This window comes from Simochromis diagramma, unplaced genomic scaffold (genome assembly GCF_900408965.1).
Source record: "Simochromis diagramma unplaced genomic scaffold, fSimDia1.1 OVJJ01000571.1, whole genome shotgun sequence".
In the NCBI taxonomy this organism is placed as follows: Eukaryota; Metazoa; Chordata; class Actinopteri; order Cichliformes; family Cichlidae; genus Simochromis; species Simochromis diagramma.
In genome coordinates this window covers 1,997,872-2,022,749 of record NW_024386885.1, presented here as the reverse complement: position 1 = coordinate 2,022,749, position 24,878 = coordinate 1,997,872, and the positions used below count along the sequence as shown (strand labels likewise).

The 24,878-nt window shown below is 44.3% G+C and overlaps 1 protein-coding gene and 1 non-coding gene across 3 annotated transcripts in view; both read left to right on the top strand.

Annotated features, from left to right (window-relative positions):
• Nucleotides 1-24,878, top strand: part of LOC120734613 (E3 ubiquitin-protein ligase DTX1-like) — a 40,647-nt gene that overhangs the window by 2,795 nt on the left and 12,974 nt on the right. For both annotated transcript variants that reach the window (XM_040033512.1, XM_040033513.1), the window contains exons 2-4: nt 8-234; nt 20,937-21,151; nt 21,240-22,111. In XM_040033512.1, coding sequence (XP_039889446.1) covers nt 8-234; nt 20,937-21,151; nt 21,240-22,111 — 1,314 coding nt within the window. The remainder of the gene's footprint in view (nt 1-7; nt 235-20,936; nt 21,152-21,239; nt 22,112-24,878) is intronic.
• On the top strand, nt 13,387-13,474 carry trnay-gua. Its single transcript is given in 2 exon segments — nt 13,387-13,423; nt 13,439-13,474. It is a non-coding gene; the product is annotated as a tRNA-Tyr (tRNA).

The window sequence follows — 24,878 nt, the reverse complement described above, 5'->3', positions numbered from 1 at the left end:
CCTCCAGGGCCAACAGTAACAACATGCTCCTGGCCTCTGCCGTGGTGGTGTGGGAATGGCTGAACGAACACGGCCGGTGGCGGCCCTACAGCCCCGCCGTCTCCCACCAGATAGAGGCGGCCATCCGGAGCAGCGACCCCCGCGGAGGGAGCGTGGTGCTCGGCCAGGTGGACAGCCGGCTCTCGCCCTACATCATAGATCTCCAGTCCATGCACCAGTTCAGACAGGACACAGGTAAGCTGGGACGATGGGGCATATGGTGCACGCTGCAGAGCTGTCATGTCGGGGTTTATTTGCAGGTTCGGGGACATAAACTTGCTGCACTGAAGTAGAGTAACAGTCCTGTTATGGCCAGGGGTGCTTACAGGATTTTTATTATTGGGGGACCCGTAATGAGGAAGGGGGGGTCCAGTGGAGATCAGCATATCAGATCAGCGTCAAATGAAGTGTCGAGAACAGCAGCATGATTGTGAATTTACAGCTTCGGTGTAGTTTCGTTTTACACCTCTTTATTTTTGTAATGTGCTGCGTGGACAGACTAAGGTCAAGTGTACTATTTATGAATATATAAAAATGTTAAAATGGAATAGTACTTATATTTTACTTTTTACTACAAGCCTCATTCGCCCAACCACACAAGCACATACACACGCAGCTTGTCTCAGGCCTGTTTCAGACTTCTGCTGCGAATCTTTGTACGTAAGTTGGTGACGTCGTTGTCGGTATTTATCCTAGTGTGTTGTGCGTTAGTTACCTTGTGTCCCGGTGGCTGGGTGCCCGTTCTTTGTTTTATTTTTACAGGCAAACGTATTTGTCCTTCTACTTTTTCCACTTCTTTGTGCATTGCTTCACATCCAGTTTGAGAAGATACATTTGAAAGCCACAGCGATAAAGTAGCTGGAAATGCACAGGAGGACTGTCGACAGGCCAGCGTTTCACTTCTCAGGTGGTGGTTTGTGGACAATAAACTAGTGACACTTGCAGGTGTTCTCTGTCTTGTACAGGGTTGCTTCAGCATGCAGGCTGTAGCAGCCAGAGACTGAACCCTTGTCATTCTCTCTCATGCCTGAGCCACATCCACCACAGTACTGTGGTACATCGATTTGGAGACTTTTAGGAGAAAACTTTGAAAAGAACTCCGCTATTGCTTTGTCCCTGTTTCATCGTCTTTAGTTCCTTCGCATCCAGCGCTGAATCAAAAAGCCTGAGTTTTTCTCTGAGTAGTGACACCTGTCGTTCAGAACAAGACTGCAGCGAGCACCGAGTACCTAAAATGTACATCACTCAGACCCAAGTGGGCCCTAGCAGGCTCACAGATGTGGAAATTGCTGACTCATCTGTAATACAGATGTTCCACACTCCCAGTTTTCTGGTTTCATGTTTATTTTAAAGTCTCTGTTTTCCTGTTTCTCTCACTTACATAACTTTCAAACATTGTTTGTGTAATTGGCGTACACGTGTTCGTCTAATGTCACAGAGTTAATACAGTCTAGACACACAAATATAATTTCTGTAGAAGGAACCTGGCAACACACCCACCAATTCGAGGGGTGTCTAAGGGTTTCCTGCAAAGACACCTCTTGCCCAACCTCAGGAATTCTGTTAGTGCACAGTGTACTTCTTTAGCATCTGGATTTTGGCCTCTACTAATCATGGTTAAAGCTTTTTCCTTAAGTCATTGTTTACCCCTAAACACATCACTGTATAAGCTTAGACAGAGGTATAAGACAGTGGTGTCAAACATGTAGCCCAGGGTCCAGGAAAGGCTTACCAGTGGCTCGATTACAGCTCTCAGGGTAGCTCTAAAAGTCTCAGCAAAGTCATTAATAACTTAATTTTTAATGTCTTAAATTTGCTGTTCCTGGTGTGATGGTGGCAGCCTACTAATCAGGGGTGTTTGGAAAATTAGAAGTATTTTTAGAGCTAGACTAGTTGTTTGACTCATAAAGAATACATATTATTTCGTTCCAAGAACTCAACATTGAAGACTATAATGCACCTGTAATATAATTCATAAAAATATACATACGTTTGCTCAGCATATGACGACTGGGACCATTCTTACATACCCTGAGACGTCTCCAAAGGCAGTGTTATCCAGGAAAATCCTGCTAGAGAATGCAGTCAATCTGGGATTCTGCTGGACAATCCTCCAGATGTTTGCACCACATTTATTTGGGTCAACAGGGCTGAAATATGCGATGTGAGGAAATCGAAAGACACCATCTGTGATCTCTCATAGGATCTGACTTCACGTTTAAAAGGCTGGCTGAAGGCTCGAGATCCAGCCCTCTGCAAACTTTAATCCAGCCCAGAACATTTGAGAATGCAGAGTTTGTTAGAGAACAGTTCAGTCACACAGTCTGGGTTTCAGCAATAAGAACCACCAGTTTGGTGAATGGCTTGAGTTTGTTTGGTTTTCCCTGATGTTTGTGGGCTGCGTTTGAGATGTTTCGGACGTTCTCTTATCTGACAACAGAAACAGAAAAATGTACATGAGACCAGTTTCACTGTGAATTTTGTTGCATTGAACAACAACAACAACAAACTTTATTTATATAGCACATTTAGAAACCAGTGGTGTACCAAAGTGCTTAACATGCAAGAGGGTAAGATGAAGTAACAGGGAAGGATGAGGGCTATGGCAAGGTACCAAAACGTGCTAGCAGGTTGAATGGCATTAAAACACACGAAGGTAAAAGAATTGCATATAAAAGCATAAAAAAAGGCTAAGTGTAGAGGATCAAACAGTCAAAAAATTAAAAATGAATTAAAAGCCGAAGATAAGAATAAGCGTTAAGCTAACTATCAAGCAAGCATTAACTGGTAGAAAAAGCGAGGCTAAATAAGTGGGTTTTTAACCGCGATTTGAAGGATTGAATGGAATCAGACTCGCGTATAGCGATGGGGAGGTTATTCCATAAATCGGGTGCAGACAAGGCAAACGCGCGGTCACCTCTAGTCTTCAGCCGAGATCTTGGCAGTACCAGGAGTGACTGGGAAGATGATCTTAATGCTCTAGTAGGGGTGTATGATCTAAGTAGCTCAATGAGGTAGCTTGGCGCTATATTGTTAATAATTCAGAAGGTGAGCAGCAGGATTTTGAATCGAATGCGGTACTTAACGGGAAGCCAACGCAGATCAGCAAGGACACGGGTAATAGAGACACGCCGCCCACTACCAGTAAGGAGACGAGCAGCTGCGTTCTGAACAATTTGGAGTCTATGGAAGAGAGTAGAGTTAAGACCGAAGTAAAGTGAGTTGCAATAATCCAACCTAGATGTCACAAAGGCGTGGATAAGCTTTCCAAGGTCCCGATGTGGAACATAATGTCTGGCCTTGCTAATAAGACGCAATTGATGGAAACAAAATTTAACAACAGAAGACGCTTGTTTATCGAACTTAAAAGAGCAATGAATATTCAAACAGAGAGTAGGAGAGAGTCAGACGGATATAAACAGCAAACAGAAAGCCAAGTGAGCTAAACTGCACTGAAGCACATGAAGGGACAGGAGATGGGAGACCACGGAAGTGGTAGTTTGAGTATTTGCACGTATATTTAGAGTGTTTTTAACACCTCCTGACGCCTTAGCAGAGCTGTTAATACAGTTTAATTCAGAAACAACGTGTTAAACACCAAAGTCACAAAAACAGTCAAACTACAACAAACTGAACGTCAATGCAGTTTGATCACAGTTCATGACCTAGCCACGACCGCTAATCTACTGATCCAGCTTCCTGAGCGTAATTTTTACGTGTGCTTTTTGACTTGTACTGATTCATTTCAGTGTTGATGGACTAAATGATTCGGTCACTTACACCTGAGACCGCAGGTGTTTGTTTCATGTTTATTACATGACGTCATCATTAAAAATAACTGGTTAGGTTTGGAAAAGGGTCACGGTTAAGTTTTTTTTGAGTGGAGAAAATTCAAAGTGGCTTGCAAAAGCAGCAGGCGGTCTAGTTTTTGGTACTAAGGGGCTTTATATTACCACAGCTTTGATTTTATACTTTCAAGTTTTAAAAAGAAAACTCAAAACATTGTAGAAATGCATTTTTAGCAAACAGAAAGCTCTTTAAAACAGTAAGATAAGAAAGCGTCCAAAACATAACATGAAATCTTTGAAAAATAACAAATAAAAAAGAAGGCCAACAAGTTTTTGTCTTTAAATATTTCTGTGATACAGAACAAATGTTAGTGTGTGTGTGTGTGTGTGTGTGTGTGTGTGTGTGTGTGTGTGTGTGTGTGTGTGTGTGTGTGTGTGTGTCTGCTTGAGATCCAGCAGTATGATGTTTTGGAGCAGCTGTGAATGACCATCACAGCTCTGAGTTCACTGCATACTTAAACCCTTATCCACTGACACTAAACACACACACACACACATGCACACACACTTTCCCAGCAGCTGCATCCTCCTCCGATGGAGAAAAGAAACAGAGGGACCTCGACTTTGTGGACAGAATGGAGAATTTCGAGGCTTAATGAGCAGAGTTCACTCCAGCCGTCCTCCTCTGTTGCTCCCTCTGCTCTTCCCCGGCTCTTTCTGCTGCCCGAGTGTTTAGTTTCATCGATAGGCAAAAAAAAAAAAAAATCCCAGGGGTCTTTCTGTCCGACGTGGGAGAGAGAGAAGTGTATGAGTGTGTTTTCGGTGCAGAAGGAGTGAGATAATTGGGCAGTGCGTATTCTTTCGTTCTTTCTCTCACGCTCACATCGTTTTTCCAGAGATCTCGGATTTTCCCAAACAGATGCGAGCACGCTCATTGTGGTTTTGACATGCACGGAAGGGAGAAAGCGTTTAGAGAAGTAGAAGCTGAGGCGCAGGTTCTGATAAGTCTGAGGTTATAATGTACATAAAGAACACTCAAAAAAATAACTTTTTGAATGAACATAAAAAAAATCATGGAAAGAATTTCCACATAATTAAATTGCTTTATTTTAGCATTATGCAATTCTGTTATTCCAACTTAATGTGCTTGAGTTGGACTAACTTGATTAATTAATGATGAATCAACTGTTTTACTACAGTTGAGTCCAACTTAATTTAATTGAGTTGATCCAACCCATGCAAATTACGTTAGTGCGACAAAAATGCTTAATTGTAATTTCCATGTGGAAATCCTTTCCATGATTATTTAAAGAGTTATGTGTTTTTGGAGTGTTCAACAAAGTCTAGAGTCTGGTTAACATAAAATGTTAATGGATTTATAATAACTTCCACTCCATCCATCCTCTTATCTTTACCATCTTTTGTAAATGTAACAACCACCCAATTTCATTTTTATAATTCCCACTTAGTTTTCAGTTCTACGTTTGTTAAACCCCAGAATGCTCTTATGTTTTTCATCTCAGATATTTTGCTTTCTCCTTAAATCTGGTGGCCTTATGGGACAGAGATGTAAAAAGCAGGCACAGAGCAACAGATACGATACTGATGAAGTATGAAATAGAGGAGTTGGGGTGGAGGTGGGCTGCAAAGTGGCTTGCAGATAGATGAGGACCTGTAGGGAGAACTGTTCATGTACCACAGGGAAGTGACCTGAATGCAGACTCTCAGAAGCTGAGCTGTTGCCTTTAAATACTTTAAATGCTTCCCCCTGTGTGAGATTTGCCAGTTAGATCAGTAGAAGGTAGCTGAGTCATCACCTGTGACTGGCTTGGAGACTGGCTGGTGCAAAAGCACATCACATTTCAGATGATACAAAGGCGAATTCACACAGGTTTGTTTTGAAGTTGTTCCCTGTGCTTTGTGCACAAAACTGCTCCATATATTTGTTCTTCAAAGTGTGGAAATATAAACCGTCCTAATGGCAGATGAGGTCCTCAGCACCTTTGAGCTGCCAGGTCCTCCTGCAGACCACCTCCTGCATGCAGATGGAGACTTCCTTTGGAGAGCGGCGCGTACATTTGACCCCGCTGGGAAGAAAACATGCACTACAGGTCTGTCTTTACAGTCACGTATGAAAGGATCTCCCTCCCAGTGCAAGCTTTCCCAGCACTGTCAGATGTGGTTGGAACAGAGCGTGTTTCCTGTTCACCTCAGGTCTCGCAGCGGGATCGTCGCTCCGCAGACGCTCGCTGCGCTGTCACCACTGATAGCACGCCGTTTAGCTGACATTCAGGGAAAAGCCTTCATGTTCCTGTGCTGCCCTGCTTCCCTGGGAGCTTCACTGCTAACAGTGTTGTGGTATTCCTGCTCTGCACTTCTTAGACATGAAGGTTGTCATTGTGGTGGCGGTGGTCTCGTTTCTGTGGGTGCGCTCCTCCTTTGGACCGTGGAGGCTTTTCAGTTCGTCCTTGCTTGCGATCCAGCTCCTTTTCTTTAACTTTAATTAACTTCTCTGATGGATCATCTCGAATCACTTCATCACTTGTAGTTTTTGGAAAAGGGAGCGTAATTATTCATATATGCAAAAATGTGACGTTATGACCTTGATGAGCTATTTGGGACGAGACTTAAATGAGCCTCCTTTGAACACATGTATGCGTTCAGTCATTTGTGTGAGTACAACACGATTTCCTGTAAACACAAAGATTTTAATCTGACAGTATCTTAACTTCCTGTTCCTGTCCTGCTTGAAGTTCTTTTTATGTGAAATTGGTACAGAAGGGATTTTTTTTACATATTAAATAATAATAATATGTATGTGTTAGTCCCCGTAGGGAAATTACTCCTCTGCATTTAACCCATTCACCCAGTGAAGCAGTGGGCAGCCACCAATGCAGCGCCCGGGGAGCAGTGTGTAGGGACAGTACCTTGCTCAGGGGTATCTCAGGGTAGCCGTTCAGTGAAGTCAAACCCCCAACCTTCCGATCATGGGGCAACCACCCTACCTGCTGAGCTATCCCTGCCCTATAGTTATATTTGAACCAAAAATCCTCTATTTGCCTTCATACTTCTGTCCTGCTTCTCATGAAGATTTACAGTCAATCAGCAGCAGCTCTGGTATGAAAACAGTGAAGATGTTGGACTTCTCTTCTTTTGAGTTTGCGAGGAGACAAACCTATGCAAATATTTTGAGAGAAATAAACGCAGAGCCGCTACAGCCAGCTGCCTCTCCACAGAGTCTCTCATTCTTTGGGCAGATTCTGGCTTCACAAACTTGGACTGCAGCTGGAAACTGTAACAGTTTATGCTCACCACTTTCATCCTCTAGTGTTCTTTTCACTTGTCGCACACGTTGCTTTGCACACTTATATAAATTGTGTTGATGTCACAGCATGTGTGAGCAGTGACCAACAGGCTGAACATAGCTGCAGCATATGTGCACTACAGTAGCATGTGAAGCAGAACAAGACTGTGGGACGAGAGGCTGAGTGGAGAGGCAGCTGGATGATGCTGGACGACCTGGTGACCCTGCTGTTAGGAGAAAGAAACAAGATGAAGATGGCCAGGGCTAGTTTCACAATATGGACAAAGTGATTGCCATCCAGTAAATTGGTTGGCCAATCGTCTTTTACGCTTGTGTGTAAACATTTTTTAAAAATTAGTCACTAATTAGTGTTCATGTGGTTTAGGAGAGGCCTGACTTAGCAGAAAATCTTTGTACCCAGCACATTTGAGCTGCTCTGACTGCATAACCGAGATGAGGGTGTGGTTGTTGAAATAAAGTAAACACGTTTTTATGAGATGTTTTCAACAGAGTGAAGTAAATGTCCTTATTTTACTGGGCTTTAAAAGAGCGGCTCGTCATCGCTTTCTTTGTGCGGCTTCTGTTTTTTTCAGACTTCGAGGGCATCTTGTGTTTTTTTGTTGCCCCTGCAGCTTGTTGCTGCTCTCGCTCCAGCTGGTCCTGCTGAAGGAGGCACATTCCCAGACCCCCACAAAGCCCCGGGGCGTTAGGGTCACAGTAGAAGGCGGGTCGGGGGTGGATTCCCCAGAGACGGAGGGTTGGGGGTAGATTGGTGGTGACAACAAAGAGCGGAGGATGGGGGGAGAGGGAGTGGCAGCAAACATCAACACTGACTCTGTCTGCACGCACAACAAACCAGTTGGCAGGAAATAAACAATGGGTTTGCACGCACTGGTGAAACCTCCATGCAAGAGACGAGATGTTTGTTTAAAGGGTCTTGTTGTTTGATATGTTTGGGTTTTATCTATCAAGCCCACAGTCTGCAGACGTGTCACACTGCTCTGCTTCTAATGTTCAGGCTACTACGCTTCAGTGTTTCTGAAAATCTGCAGCAGAAGGATTACCAAAGACTAAATGTCTCGTTTGACATTTTTAAGCCTTGTAAAGGTAGTGGAACAAGCTCTGAACACAGTATTTTGGTATCACCTTTCTAAGGTAAAAGCTTCTTAACCATCTCAGATTTTCTTAAAAATTCAAAACCAACACGAAGGATCGGGCGAAGAGTTAGCACCGCCTCTTCATATTCACTTTTTACCTATACGCCATTCCCAAATGGAAACTGGGTCTCTTCCTTTGTCTCAAACTCTCCGCTTTATGTTCTGCTTCCTCTGGTTCACCTGATCTGTCTCTCTTCTCGACCTCTTGCCCTCTTTGTATGCTTTTCTCTCTCACACTCTCTGAAGCTGAAAATTGAATCTGAACCCAACACTCGAGGGACGGGACTCTTTCAAGGTGAGACAAAGACACGAAGAGAGGGAGAGAGAGAAGAGGACAAAGTGGGTGGGTGTGGAAAAAAAAGAGTGGAGAGCTCAGCTGAAAGTTAAACAGTGATGAGGAACATTAGTGGAATAAGAAACGATGGAGAGCGCAGAAAAATCATGATATTGTCAGGAGATGAAAAAGTGACTTCTTTAAATCACATGCCTGGACGTGTCGTCTCTCTTTGGTATGATAGTAAATATCTTTAAGAGAATGAACATCATCGCTGTAAATGTGCTGTTATCTAAAGAGATAACAGTTGGAGTTTCCATTCAAGCCCACAGATGAAGAAAGTTCCAAATACAAAGGTTATCAAATCAATAAATCTACCCAGAATCTAGATATGAGCCGGCGTCATACGCGTATCACAAACAGCCCACTGACAGGACTGCAGAGTGGCTAACTTTACAAAGGAAGATAAAACTATCAAGTGAAAGAAGTGTGAAGAGGTTAAATACGGAGCCCCGCAAGGGACATTGGAGAAAAAAAATTAAAGATGAACTTTTGCGAGATCTTGCAAAATAGGCCGTATCCTTCCGAGGCCGCCAGCTCAATGCTGACCGGGTGGTCGAGGCACGATGTGCCCAGAGTGCGGTGTTCCCCCTGGCTCTAGTGGGCCTCGACCTCCCGGTCATCTTCGAGCAGGTGGGTAACAGACGTCTCTGAAGACTTTTGCAAATATGTGATGTCTTGATAAACCGAGCAGATATTTGAAGTTTACACTTTCTGTAACCCAGAAAGAGTAATATTAAAACTAACTAGCTGCCGCCAATGTTGGAAACTGGAATTGGCTGGGCCGCGCTATGAATTCTTGGATAGGTTGGGCCACAAAGGATACACCCGACCCTTCCATCAAATTCGGGGAAATGAAGGATGCATTTGAAGCAGCCTTCAAATTGAGACAGCCTTCGTCGCCTGGCTGTGAAGTCATCGGCCTTCAGATGCACCCTGTGAAGGATGCGGCCTATTTTGTGAGATCTCTCAAAACCTTTGTGAGATCTCACAGAAGTCCCTCGCAGGGCTCCGTAGTTAAACACATAAATCAGGCTGAAAACAAGACCGCTGCTGCAGACAAAAAGCACTTTATGAACCTGTGTGAATTTTAAATGCTCTGCTCAGTAAACGTGAAAAAGGCAACAGGACATCGGCATCACAGCATTTATCATTTTTTAATTGCTTGCAGCCAATAAGATAATAGCAGAAATCAAGCAGCTTCCAGGAATTTCTTACTGATGCTATTCAGGAGAAACAGGCAGACTTTTTATTATCTCTTAAAACCGCAGGAAATCAAACACAGGTGAAACTGATGAGGGTGGACAGACAATCACAAAGGAGGGAAGGAAACAAAAGCAGAAAGTGAAAACACATGTGACACGTGAGAAACGTAACCTTCAAAGTAAAACACAAACACAGCAATGTGACAGGAGTGCCCTGAGTCAGTGTTAAAACCATTTTTGTTTACCCCGTCCCGTCAGTGCATTAGCATATGTTTGCAAAGGCTGTTGCATAAAAATGTCTGACTTGAAACTGCTGTTCCAGTTGTGCAACACCGCCGTGTTTAAAGCTCACTAATCCTCGAGAAGCAGACCGAAGAAAGCCGAGTTAGTGTCCTGCAGAGTGTCAGCTTGTTTTCTGTGCAGAAGGAAGTCCAGGGAAAGTGAGATGAAGAAGCTGGAAGGGTCAGAGCTCAGCTTTTCTCTCTCAGTTGTTGTTGTGAAACTCTGCGTGTCGAGTTACTGTTACTGGGAGGCCTCCGGGGGGGCATCACTCACCGCCTGTGCACACACATATAGGAAAGCATGTGAAGGCATCAGTAAATATTTATGTCCCTGCTGCTTCTCGGGGAGTTTTTTAGCCTTAAAGTGTGAGTTCACCCCTGTCCTGTAGTGCTGTGAATTTCCCCCCCGAAAAAACAACGTCGCTGTCCAGAAACCGTGAATCTCGTTGCATGTAGGAACTGTTTTCTTTCTACTGAACTACACCCAGCAGACAGAGGTATCCGTCTGACCATGACGAGAGGCTGAAGATTAAAGAGCTGTACTGTTGGTAGCTGCACGCTTCTTTTGTTTGGCGCATGTAGACGGAAAGAAAACAGGGGTCCAGTTCAGTGAGAACCAAATCTCAGTGCGACATAAAGGATTATTATGAAGTGTGAATAATGCAAACTCAAGCGAGTCCAAGAATAAAAATAAGAAGCAGGGAATGAACATAATGGGGTCTACTTTAATGTTCAGGAGCTCGTTTTATTTATTCAGCCTAGGTAGTCGCCCTAATCTCAGTGTTAGGATTACAAAAGCTGGCGCAAGTTTGCAGTTTGGCTGGAAAAAGAGAAAGCAAAGAAGGATGAAAGAAGAAAAAGTGACAGCAGAGGAAGAGACGGCATCAGACAGCAGGAGGGTGAGAAATCAGGACGAAGTAATGAACAAAACAAGAAACACGAACAGAAAGTGTGAAAGTGATGACAAAAGTCGAGACGAAATAAAGCGCATGAAGCAGGTTTGTCTTATCATCCTCTCAACCGCTTCCTCTTTGTGTCTCGTTTCGGTTTTATTGCTGTGAGAATGTGCCACAATCCGGTCTCGGTGCGACCTTTCCAAGTGTGTCAATTTGAATTTTTCCATCCCTGTCTTCATAAAGACTCCGGAGGTGTTCATCAGTCTCGCCAGCCCTGAGCCCCGCTCGAGGGCGCTCGGGGGGCCATTTGAGGATGATGAATGGAGAAGTGGAGCTACGAGGTCGAGGAATATTTTTCGAGAAGTTGTTAAAATTGCAGTAGTTTCGGCTCATTTGCTTCTGGCCGGGTTCAGGTTGGGTTCAAACTGGGACACGTCACATTTGAAAGATGGGGAAGAAATCTTCGTCGTCCTTTTAACGGGTGGAGGAAAGTTAAAAAGGATGATGTCACAATGTTTCGGTGCACATCTGATTTAAGAGGGTCTGGGGGAGCAGGGGGAGCCCAGGATGATACTGGATGTGCATCGCGCTGTATGCTAGATGCTTGCTAAGCTCTGCTGAGGAGTCCTTATTTAGATTTAGTCCAAGCAAAATGTGCCAGACTTTAAGAACTAAGAATAGCGAGCACATAGTCTTTACACCGCTGCCAGCGAATGTGTGTGATTTCATCCATTCTGGTTTATCTGGCTTTCATAGAATTAGAAATATGTACATTTGAACACAGAATAAAACCTTCCCACATGTGACATACTGCATTATTTCAACCCTCGAGTGACTGAGCTGTTTTACGGACTAAAATAAGGTTTAGATTTTATATGGGAAAACTTTTAGTTAATGTTTCTGTTTGTGGTTATCACACTGTTTCCTTTATCTATGACAGATACTCCAAAGGATGTTAAAAAAAACATCTCATGTCTCAGTTTATTTTCTCACACTTACCTGGGTCAAGCCAGTCAAGCGCATGCCTCTTTCCTCCTCTCCGGCTCCTCTGGAAGGACACCGAGGTGTTCACAAGCCAGTCGAGAGGTGCGATCTCTCCAGCGTGTCCTCGGTCCGCCCTGTGGTCATGTCCTAGTTGGACATTCCTGAAATATCTCATCTGGGAGGCATGCTGGTCTCCCAATTCAGTTTGGTCCTGGGTAGATGGGCTAGCCAATGTATGATTCAAAGGACTCCTATGATGATGAGAACAAGGAGTGAGGAAACCTCAGCTGAACCGGGGATACCGTGCAGCCAGGCCTGGGGGATGGGCTCATTCAAGGGGCACTTGGCGGCCGGCCGTAATCCACAGTGTACGAACGAGCCACGTGTGTTTGTCCAATCTTAGCTGCTTAAACTGGCTGTATTTATTGTAAACGATAAAAAAAAATCCAGTTTAGAAAGTTATTTGTTACTTTCAAGAGTCTGTTTCAAACTAAATCTGAACATCTGGTTTGCAGATGTGGATTTTTTAAATATTTTGTCCAAAAACACTTGAAATGATGCCTTTTGAAGCAGCAAACCTCACTCCTCTCAGTCTGTTTGAGTTCAGTGAAGAAAATCACAAAATAATCATTGGAAGTGTAAATTTACAATAGAATCAAAGCCTACAGAACAGAAAACATACATATATTTCACACTACTTGTTTCACCAATGACCCAACCCGACTGCCTTTGGGTTTTCATGATTTCAAGTCACAGCAGCATCTAAGGATTTTAATTACTGGTAAACTGTTGCTGTATAGACAGCAGTGAAAAATGCCTGCTGTGGTTTCAGTGACCCAGTGTGATGTATTTAAATTCTGTCAGTGTCCCAGGGCCTGTCAGCTTTCTGTCATTTATAAAGCTGATAAGGAAGGACGCCTGTGTCTCCAGGGTTTTCTGTGACTCGCAAGGTGTTTGAAATGTCACGACTTCCTCCAGCTGACTGGTTCGGCTTCAGGCTCAGTTGGTAGCGTGAAAGCCTTGTAGCTGCAAACAGCAGAGATCTTTAGGTTGCTGGTTTGAGTTCGGCTTCAATGATGTTGGTTTTTCACACACAGCGCTGAAGCATTTGGGCTGAAAGACAAACGCCGAGTCTAAGGACGGTATTTGGTGACAGAAGAAGAGTCAGTGTTGTTTACAGTTGTAGTTTATGTTTATGGCAGCGGGTCACAGTCACGGGGTTTTAATTAATGCTGTCATATTTAGTATTTAACCCAATTATTCATCTTCTTGAAATGTGCACTTTTATTATGCAGTAAACGAAACTAAGAAACATTTTAAGATGCTAGTGAGTGTTTTGACTGTAACAGTCATTTACATCAGAAGACGGGTTTAAACGTGTGGACAGGTGGTTTGTCTCCTTCGATAGCTCAGTTGGCAGAGCGGAGGACTGTAGGTGGGAACAGCAGAGATCCTTAGGTCGCTGGTTCAAATCCGGCTCGAAGGAAGCTGTTTTATTTTCACATACACTACCAAAAGGTAATCATTTTGGGTGCTCGTGTTCGATGAACTGATTGTTCTGAAGGTAGCAGAACGACTTCCAAACAGTTTGTAAACAAAGAACCAAAAACAGTTCAAATCCTTCCACAGCTTCACCTACAGAAACTCTGTGAGTTTGACTTATTTTACACAGATCTCGTCTTCGCTCAGGCTCCACTAAATGGTGAATGAGTTTACAGGGGCAAAAATCACAGAGCTGTAATGTGATGTGGTGCGCTTGATTTGTAATACAAGACAAACTGAGAGCTTAAGAGCAAAAATAAAAGCAAAAAAGGTTTCTATTTATAATCCTTAGTCCTGAATACACATAAAAATCTATTTTACTGCTCAAAACCCCGTAAAAAGTAGAATTTAGGATCACTTGGATGTTTTCTGGAAACACAATAAATACAGATCACTAAGGAAATGTACGCGTTCAGAGTTTTCCTGCACAGAGGAATTTGGGACCAAAGAAAAATCACGTACGCTGTAATAATCATGTAGGTAAACAGTGACTCGTGGTTCAAGCTTTCTAAGCAGATTATTAAAGTGTGGCTGATACGAGAAGTGTGAAGAGGAAGTGTCGGCTCATCCCAGACTTTCTCGCATGGACGAGAAGTGAGAGCGGCATAAAGCATGACCCGACCCTAACATGTGTGTGCCTGCTGGTCAGTCTGCAATGATGTGTGTGTGTGTGTGTGTGTGTGTGTGTGTGTGCGTGTGCGTGTTTGAATGCAGGGAGGGGTCAGTGGTAAAGACAGAGAGAGAGAACAATAAAGACCAGATGGCCAGTTTCTTTCTCCACCTGCTTCAGGCCTCTTTGTGCTCCCTGAGCTCTGTAATATTCACACGTTTTCCTTATTTACTTTTGCTGTTGGGTCTGCACCACACACACACACACACACACACACACACGCACACACACACACACACGCGCGCGCACACACACACACGCAGTATGCATTCTCTTGGCTTCATTTAACAACTCATTATGTTGCAGTTTTCTTTTTCTTCGAAGCAGAAATCCAGGAATCGGCTACACCCAAAACACGCTTCGCTTGATTTCAAACGTGAGCGACAAGCGAAAGCAGCCGAGCGCCGCGTGCTGATCCGACTCTGACAGATGGATGATTTGGGAGAGGTGTGGTACTATAAGAGCGAGGGAGAGGGACTGCGGCTATGAAGCTTTCCCCATACGACACACGGACAGACACACACATGCTCGTTCCTACAGCTGTAACTGCTTTAATCAGACCCTTTTATGGAGGACACCCAGCATATCTACAGTAAACACACGAGTACACAAACACCCACGCCCAGTTTCTCCTGACTGACTGAGAAAACCAGTATGAAGGGAGGGCCTGAAATTCATATTTGAGAAACAGGGAGAATTCCTCCCTCACATGCATCCCACGGGGGGATCTTCCAGCCTGCTGTGTTATTGGGGTTAACGCGGGCAAGATGACTGCTGGAGGTTTTAAGCAGCTGACTAGTAACCTGCACATTGTTGGTTTGAATCCCTGTTTAGATGTTTGGGTCTCTTTGATTACTGTTTCCTCCACAAACGGAATGATGTGCAGGTGAAGGCCACAGATAATTGCTCTCTCCTTTCTCCCGACTACACTTTTCTCTAGTTTTCTGGTTTGTAAGTGTGCTTGGCACTACTGGTAGCATGAGACGGTGCCTGCAGGTCATTCACAGGTCATCGCCAGTGACCTCCCAGACCTCAGAGGGGTAACGTAACAGGAATGGCCAGTGGCTATAGCGCCTTCCGAGCAGATTCCTCGTCAGCTGATGTAGATTTACATTTTTAGCCGGAGGTCCACGTCTGCCTTGTACTTCTCTGCTGTCTGTATTTGCTGAAACAGGAGACAAAGCTCGCTGAGACAGCACGTCAGGTGTTGTCCAGGTCAGATGTCAGTCCACCTGTCCAGCTGTTTGGTTAAATTTACTGCATTATAAGTGCTCAGTTTGCAGGAGCTGCTGAAAGCACTGACTCCTCTGTACAGGCTCTGTAGGGAGGAGACGAGTCTGTGTGTTTTGTTTATGAAGTTGCAGATATAAAATGTTGTGCCAGCTCTAAAATTCTGGCCTTACAACAATCCCCATTCTCTCCACTCATGTTACCTTTCTTTATTGAATATCCAATATTCTAATTTTCTAATGTAAAATATGCTAAACACAACCTCTATGAATGGAGCTGATTAGCTTCACATTTATGCAACCTAACTTGAAGCCATAGCTGGCGACCTGCCTCGATTATGTCAGAGTTTTGGAAAGGCTTTGCCAGAAGAACTGGGTTGGACTGGTTCTTCTGGATCAGTCATGTCATGGCTGATATCCAGTCAGTTTAGTCATGTACTGCACAATTATTTTATATGTTACGCCCTGATTAAGAGACTGGCCAGGCTGATGTTTCCACAGATACTAGCTTACTGTTATTTGTGTATGTGACAGCCTGTAAACAAGTCCATAAGGTTCCAGCTGAGCGTTTTCACTGTCGCCATCGTGGTGTTTTGAAACTGGAAGTGTGGAGTGGATCTGACTGAGAGGCTGAAGAACAGCTCATTGGCTAACGACTTCCGGTTAACAAGCGTTGTCCTCCTTTGTGACTCGTAAAAAGGCCAAAATTAAATTAATTAAAAACAAAAAAAGACTTGAAAGTGCTAACTGAGCTCAGAGCTGAGGGCCCTTTTTTCCACCGAAAAACATTATGGTTTCCTGCTGGCCATTAAATATAAAGTGCTTAATTTTTCCAATCTGGAAGCTACGTCCATCTTTTGTAATGCGACTAAAGTCTAACCTTAGTGGTTCGCTGGCCACCGACTGGATGTTGATGAGTTATGGAACTGGTTTGTTTTTAGTTGTCATGCAGCTGTCGAAGTAAAATAAGTCCTGGAAAGTTCAGATGTTCTCAAGCTTAGTGAATATTTACAAAGCTATTAACTGTTTTTGCGCATCCAAGGCAACCTTGATTTACCAGGTGGATGTTCGCATCAGTTGGATTGAACAACTGGTCTTTAACGTGCCAGCTTCCCAGTAACAATAACAGTAATAATGGATTGCATTTATATAGCGCTTTTCTAGACACTCAGAGCACTTTAAAATTGCACTATTCATTCACTCTCACATTCACACACTGGTGGAGGCAAACCACAGTTGTAGCTAGGGCTGCCACAAACGATTATTTTGATAGTCGACTAGTCACCGATTATTTTTGCGATTAGTCGACTAATCAGATCATGCATCCATTGGACGTAAAACGTACAGCTTATTGCACCAGCAGCATCTGCTCTTATATAACTATCATTAGCTTACAGCTTTAAGTGTTTAGGGTAAGTGCTAACTAAAAATAAAGACAAGATGATAGTTTATTAAATTTTAATGAAATTTGCAGATTGTTTCGATGAAGTTTTATAAACTCCTTGTGTCTGTGAAGGTTCTCAGTCATCCAGGTCATCGTAGTCAAAGGAGCTTGCAAAGAAAAGCGTCTGGACTTCTTTAAGTTGCTTGAAGAAGTTTCACCTCTCATCCGAGAAGCTTCTTCTCCTTGCTATCTTACGGAGCCCCGCAGGGGACATGGGAGAAAAAAAATTAAGACGGACTTTTGCGAGATCTCGCAAATTCCAACAATGGCGGCAGCTACTTAGTTGTAATATTACTCTTTCTGGGTCACAAAATACACTTTTAAGATATTTTGAGGCGTGAATGTAGCTGTGTAAACGTCAGATACCTGCTCGGTTTACAAGACATCACATATTTGCAAAAGTGCTCCGACGTTTTCGGAGATCTGACACCCACTAGCTCGAAGCTAACGGGAGGTCGAGACCTACTACAGCCGGGAGGAACACCGCTTTCCCGGCACATCGTGCCTCGACCTCCCGGTTGGCTTCGAGCTGGCGGCCACTAGCTCGAAGCTAACAGGAGGTCGAGACCTACTACAGCCGGGAGGAACACCACTTTCCCGGCACATCGTGCCTCGACCTCCCGGTCGGCTTCGAGCTGGCGGCCTCCGAAGAATGCGGCTAAAACTTTTGCGAGATCCCGAGTTTGTTTTGCGAGATCTCACAAAAGTTTTTGCGAGATCTCGCAAAAGTCCGTCGTAATTTTTTTTTCTCCCATGTCCCCTGCGGGGCTCCGTACTATCTAAACTCCTTGCTATCTAAAATATAACAGGACACCGGAGTATATTCTCGAGCATCTCACACTTCTGATAATCAGTTGTTTATTCAGCTGTGTAAAAAATAAAACTTTAATCTCAGCCAAACCGATTTACTCAGGAACAAATATGCACAATGTTTTGACCGTAAGAAGTAGCTACACAAATCATTTGATGCTGTCTGTATTTGGAACCTTATTAAAAGAAAATTCATAACAATGTGTCCCGAGACTGTAACATGTGCTGCAGGTTTTAACTTGGCTGTTGCTAGTTTACTGTTAGCTGTTGGTACACAGTTCTTCTTTTAAACCTTTTTAAGTAATAATCGCTGTAAATGCGTAATTAATATTATGTTTTCTATGAACAACATTGGATATGAAGATGCTCCCAGATCGGACGAGACTCGGACGTCAGGAAACATTAGGGCCGCAGTGCAAAAAAGGGCTCATGTGACTTTCGCAGTTATCTGGAAATGAGCTGTCAAGGCCGTGTGATATGCAGAAAAAGATCGGTATGCACTCGGAAACCTTTCAGATGTTGATACTGTGTTCAGAAACAAAGGGCAGCTCGTCTTCTCTGTGATAAGACCTTGGCCTGCTGAGTGGGAGTCCAGCACAGATTAAGCTGTAACTACACACAAAGTACACAGATGCAGTACAGCGAATCCTTTTCCCACAATGCCTCCTCCTCCTGCTTTCGTGTACAGAGTGTGGTGTTCTGTGTAGGTATGCACTAATCCAATATTTTGATCAGAGATCAGATTTGAATCAGCGATCTGGTTTGAGCATCAGTGACAACGAGCCGATCTGTTCAGAACAGCCCTGATCTGTCCTGTGTTTACTTTGAGTGCATTAGCGGCGGGGGATCTAATGGCGGTAGCTATGTCTGTACTTGCTAAAGGGTTCGGATTATATGTGTTTTTGGAGTTTTCTGGGTTTGACGCAGCTCTAACCACAAAGGAACGGCTGCTTGAGCGTTTTGCAGGTTCTTCTCACCAGAAAACACCAACAAGTCGTGACTGAACTTTAAATTCTCGCTCTCATCTTGGTCGGGGTCATACCTCACATTAAGACCTCTTTGGATCTCTCTGCCTCTAAATTTAGGAAATGTCTGGCCAGATTTCACATTTTGCTGTCACGGTGGGCGAACATCACGAAGGACAGACAGACAGCGGCGAGGGTCGGCCTCAGTCTGCCGTTTGTCTCAGGCTGAATGAACTTGTTCTCTCTGCAGTTCGAAAGAGAGAAATTACGTTTCTCATGGTAATCAGCAGGTCAAGTGCTCCCTGCTGTGCTGTCCATTCAACAGAGTGTGAAGGAGGAGGAGGAGGAGGGGAAGCACCGTTTCTCCTCTCTCCCACACACTGAGGATGTTCTTGTGAACTCCTGCACATCTCCAGGCACAAAGCAGAGTTTGATATCTCAGTTCGATCATTCGCCCTGTCTCTGTTTCTTCACCTCCTTTGGTGTTTTTTTAGGTTTGTGTGCTTATGCCACTCTGCCAGTATAACCTCTTTATAACAGCCTCTCACACATATGCCCTCCTGCTCTTGCCCTGGCTTTGACTGAATAGCCCGTTCCCCTGGAGACGGTGGTAGTTTCTGGTTGGTTGGCTTAGGGAGCCTCCTGCCATCCCTCGGCCCCACGGGGAGACAGAGAAACACTGTTCTGAGTATTTCTTGTGGTATTTAAAAAAATCTTTTGACTGTTTAGCAGACTGTTTGTCAGCGCTGTGTTAGACTGAAAGTGAAAACGCAACAATACGAGCATGTGATTGTCAGAAGAGGACTCTCCCGTCCCCTTTGTGGAGCTGTTGTGGTGGAAACTCATCGAAGTATTTTAATGAAAATCATGCATGCAGCTCGAGAGGCTGCATCATGGAGCCATCAGTTGTTGCCCTTTTCAGTTCCTCTCAGTGTCTCTGCTCTTTCTGCAGGCATGCTGCCTATTAATGGGAAATTAGATTATTATTCACTTAGGGGTGGCCGATCAGGCCACAAGATCATATCTCTCGGGGTGGAATCGGGATACATCTAAATCAATCCTCCCCACAGATTTAGTTCAGCTCATGTGATCAGACTCGAGGCAAATCTCTCTGCTTTCTCTTTTCACTTTTTTTCATATCTTTATTGGAGTTTTCGTGACTTTCTTTGTTGGGTTTTGGGTCTGCTGTGCTGTTCTGTTTACAACAACAGTTACTCCTCCGAGATGTGCAAAGTCTCCTAAGTGTTTTACAACCATCTGTGCTGACCGTTAGTTCGTGTGAGGTTGAAAAGTTAGGGCAGTTCATTAAAATTAAGATTTTCTACGATGTAAATACCTTCAGATTTCTAACTCAGGCAAATATGAAATATGTTAAAGCGTGATTATTTATTGCCATTAGTTGTTGAGATTGGCTAAATCATATAATTGTGTTTGTGTTACTTGTGTTAGAAACTCCGCCCCTATTAGTCGCCCACCATGAAACCCCAGCACAGGAGCAGCACGGCCAGAAGTGAAGCAAAGTAAATCTAAGACAAGTGACCGGCTCTGTTGGCTTTGAGGGTTTTGGTTTTTTTAATTTTTGCAAAGACATTTATAAAAATCTAATATTTCATATGAACTTAGTAACCTCATCCATTTATTTTTCTCTCACGTATCCGAGCCTTTCTCACCCACAGACACGTTTTTGTTTTCTGTCTTTTTACATTTACGAGCTTGCATACATGTTCTCATTCATTTCAATTGACCTCCTAAATGTGATGTTAATTGACGAGGTGAGGTTCAACATGCCACCCACGCCCATTACCAGTCATGACTCACCTGTCAGTGGAGCCAGAATCCAGGAAAAGGTCACCAACATGTAGCCACACACCTGATATTTAGACTGTAGTATTGATATTTTAACCTTTGCCTCCCTCACCCAGACCACCATACTCCAGTTCTTCTGGTGGGTCACCAAGGTTTTCCTGCTCCAGCTGAGAGACATTATTAATCCAGTGTGTCCTGGTCTGCCCTCACTCGGACATGCCTCGCCTAGGAGGCCTGAGATCTGTGATCTCATAATTCCTCTAGCTTTGTTTTGCCTTTGGTTGCTTCTTTACTCACAAGTGATCATCACAGCAGGTAGCACAGATTTGACCCTCCTGATCCAAAGGGATTTGCATCTCCTGGATCGAACAGAGGTTCTTACGTGGACATTTAAACTCTGCATCTCTGCGTGGCATCTTTACTTAGCTGTCCTCAGGACAAAGAGGCTGAAATTGACCCAGAGTTTTGTTTGTGTCTTTTAGGAACCATCCGTCCGGTACGGAGGAGTTTTTATGATCCAGCCTCGGGCCCGGGTCAAGGTTGGCAGTGGGAGTGGGAAAACGACGCAGGCACATGGACGCCGTATGACATGGAGGTGGCCATCGCCATCGAGAGCGCCCACAGTCGTCAGCAGCCCTGCCTCGACCTGACGCCGCTCGGCTTCTGCTACCTCATTGATTTTCAGAACATGACGCAGGTTTGTTCATGTGCACCCTGAACCTTTCTTGCAGGATGCGATCTTTATTTCTTTATTTCTGAAAATTCATTTTTCTGTCTTCCTGCAGGTGAACAGACAGAGCCAGAGGTGTCGGAGGATCCAGCGGCGTGCTGACATGGCTTACCCCATAGTGTCCGGTCCGCTCCCTGTACCTAAAGGAGGAGGTGTAGGCGCGAGCGGAGGCCTGACTGGGGCCTTGCTGGGCGTTGGGGTGTCAGGAGCCAGCATGGGGGTCGGAAGCTCTGTCTACCCTAATGGAGGATTGCCAGCCACAGCATTAGGCCAGCCTTGTTCTTGCCAGCAGTGCATGCTGGTCCTCAGTGTGAAGGCCAATACAGGAGGAGGGATACAGACTCTGGGAAGACGATCTTTAACCATGCAGCGACCCAAGAACTCAGCGCCACCCCCCTCTAAATCACTAAGTCCATCGAAATCAGCCACCCTGGGACGGGGACAGCAGCAGAACGCCAACTCCAGCTACTATCAGACGCTGCCGCACGGCCTCGCCATCTCCAAGAACACCGCCTCCCAGAGGGTGAACGCCCAGCTCTTCGCTCAGTCTCTCGCCGCCCTCACCGCTGGCACCTCCTCCATGGGGATCTCCGTGTCTTCCAGCAGGCCGCCTCCGCCGTCGCTCCCGCCACCTCAGCCCCCCACATCCAACCCGAACCCTCCGTCCGTTCCACCCAAGCATTCCTCATCTTCAGCCAGCGACTCGGTGCCAACCGCCACTCTGATCACCCCTGCCAGCAGCGTAACCACGCCTCCTTCTCCTGTGCCAACTCCATCACCGGTGGTGATGAAGCCGCAGCGGTCAGCATCATCCGCAGCGACAGTGTGCCACGCGCCTTTACCGCAGCGATCAAGCTTAGCCGGCCTGAGCAGACCGGCGTTGCAGAGGATTGCCATGGCTCAGTCCAGAGCGCTCATAGCTTCAGGGTGAGTGAACGAAACACACGCAGACGGTTTGTTTTGAACTTTAGCATTTTGTTTGTGTGGAGCCAGAAGTGACCAAAATTGTACAAGAGGGTGGAACATCAAATCATGGCTCTAGTATCCAGGTGAAGAGTTAAAATCACCCATCGTACAGCTGATGAAGGAAGAAACTATCCAAAGACACCAACATGTGTTTTGGAGCAGGTGGGCAGACTGCAGCAAACTAAAACAGGGACAAAGAGTTTGTTTGTGTGCACCACATTCATAGAGCTGAGAGGCATTTAGCATGTGAAGGTCGTCTTTATTTCATTTGAATACACAACAGAAGGCTGATTTGGCGTTATATTATAGTCTTCTGACTCTCATGCACCCTTATTTCTGTCCAAGTGACCTTTAAACCTGCTGTTAAGTGTTATTAGGGTGGCTTTGTTGTCTGAAAATACTTTTTCTGGTGGGTCTGTATTTTTAAAATGGCCAACAATCACCTTCAGCCAGTTTCAGAAGTTTTGCAGCCTTAATTGTAGCAGCATTTCCTCTTATTTATAATAGTTTTCATCATTCAACAAAAATCTGCATTGCTTGTGGCCTTGTGGTGAACTGCAGTTTTCCCCTTTGGCTGTAGCTCAAGTAGACAGTGACATGAAAACCAGCTATAGGAAATAATCTCAAACAAAAAAAAGAGGCTTTAAAAATGTGCAGGATGTCTTCTGAACATGTGTGGATAGAGGAAAAGGGATAAAAACGCTGTGCAGTCCTACTTAAAGAGAGAAACCTGCTGTGAACATGTTTATTTGTGCTATAAAGTTGGACTTTTTAACAGTCTGTGGGGAGGAACTGCAGCTTTTCAAACTGAACCACTAAAATTAGCAGCAGTAAGCATAGCTTAGCTCCCTAAAACTGCTCTTTCCTGCTGTTTCTCAAGTCAAATTTGGGCTACAGCTGGTCTGTTCGTCTCAGCAGACTGGCTCAGCATCTCTTTTATTCGATGTTAACTGCATGTAGTTACACAGGATCAGTATGTGTTTACATTTTAAACAAAGTCTGTCTGCATCTCATACTCATGAATTTCCCACATTGCGCAGTCTTAATGCAGTCAAATATGTACAGACTTGCACAATGAAGTGCTCTCGTTGACAGTTTGCACTCCTGCATGTTCAAACATGCACTAACGTTGTTACAGATATGCACGCCTGAGTAAGAGCTGCTAAATATTTACACACACACACACTCTGTTTGTAATGAGTCGTGTGAGACTCTGAGTGGCTCTTTTCAGAGGTGGGATTCAGAGCTGTCTCTCTGTTAATAGTTTAGTTTCGGTATCTTAGATTTGTTTGCTCAAAACGGCCTAACTATTTTTCCCTCCTAGCAGTGGCTGACTTATAAACAGGCAGCGGTGAAAAAGAATGAGATTCGGTGTCTGGGACGTGCCTGGTTAGAAGTCTGAAAATCATATTTTTGATGGGGTTAAAGCTACAGATACTATTTAGTTTGGATTCTAGTAAAAACATAGACAATGTCGAAGATTGATGTAGCTTCCAGATCTGTAAAGTGACAGAGGTGCCTTAACTCTGCATTCCTTTGAAAGGCCACCAGGGGGCGATCCCTGCGGTCACAGAAAGACTTCAGTCCTGTAGAAGTCTGTGGGAAACCGGGCCTCATCTTCCTCCCTTTGTGACCTCAGTAGACACTTTCCTGATGTTTTCTGGCCTCAGGTGTTAGTATCAGGTCATACTGAATTAAACACAAAGATCATTTCGTAAATGATGGTCCTTATCGAGTAGCGTTTACACAGGAGGCAATTTCCTCATCACATATCGCTTTGTTGCTGGCGGTGATTCCAGGTAACCGAGGTAACCCTATACTTGATTTACTATAGTGTCATATGTCAGTTAACAGAATCATCTGCTGTCATTGGTTGGCATTTTCATGGCTCACCTTCAAATAGAGAAATGTTTAATGCAGGACCCGCCCACTACACGTCACTAACCGGTTATTACGCCCGTCGTTGCTGCATGTTGTTGACTTTCCATGGTCTCTGCTGCTGGTCACATCCTGTATGGATGCCCTTTTGGAGTCTGGAATGTGTGTGCGGTTTCATATGCAGTTTTCAAAACACCCTTCATAACGAGACTTAGCTAACGCTTTGGGGTCTGTGGTAAAACATGAGTAAAATCTATATTTCCACACTAGAAATAGTCGTGTAGAATACTCGTTTATCTTATTTGAATATCCAATAAATGTTGCGCTGATGGTGCATGCAAGATCACGGTTTCAGAAAATGTAATAAAGAAGTATAATTAGAGTTTTAGACCCAACAGTAAAATAAAATACAAATAAACCAACCAGCCTCACCAAATGAATTCTGGGGTCCTTGAAATTTGAGATTTAAACCTGTTAATAGTAATGGCGGATAAATATAAACAGATAAGTGCTGATAAAAAGTAAAATCAAGACCAGACTGGAGATCCAAAAGGTTAACCTGACCTTGGAACTGTTTACTTGCATTCCTGTAAACTGTGTGTCCGAGTCAAATAAATAAAATTCAGCCGAGCGTTGTGCATGTCGTCCATCTGTGAGGCGGCATCTGGAGAGCAGAGGAGAGGACGGACGAGGGAGCGTGGAGGCCATGGGTCAGCGGCCAAAAACAAATAAATAAATAAATAAATACGTAACAGCTTCATGGTCGCTGAAAAGGTCTGAGCACAGAGGAAACGAATCAAACGCAGCAAAGAAAATCCAGAAAGCCTTGTTTACACTGACGCTCAAACTG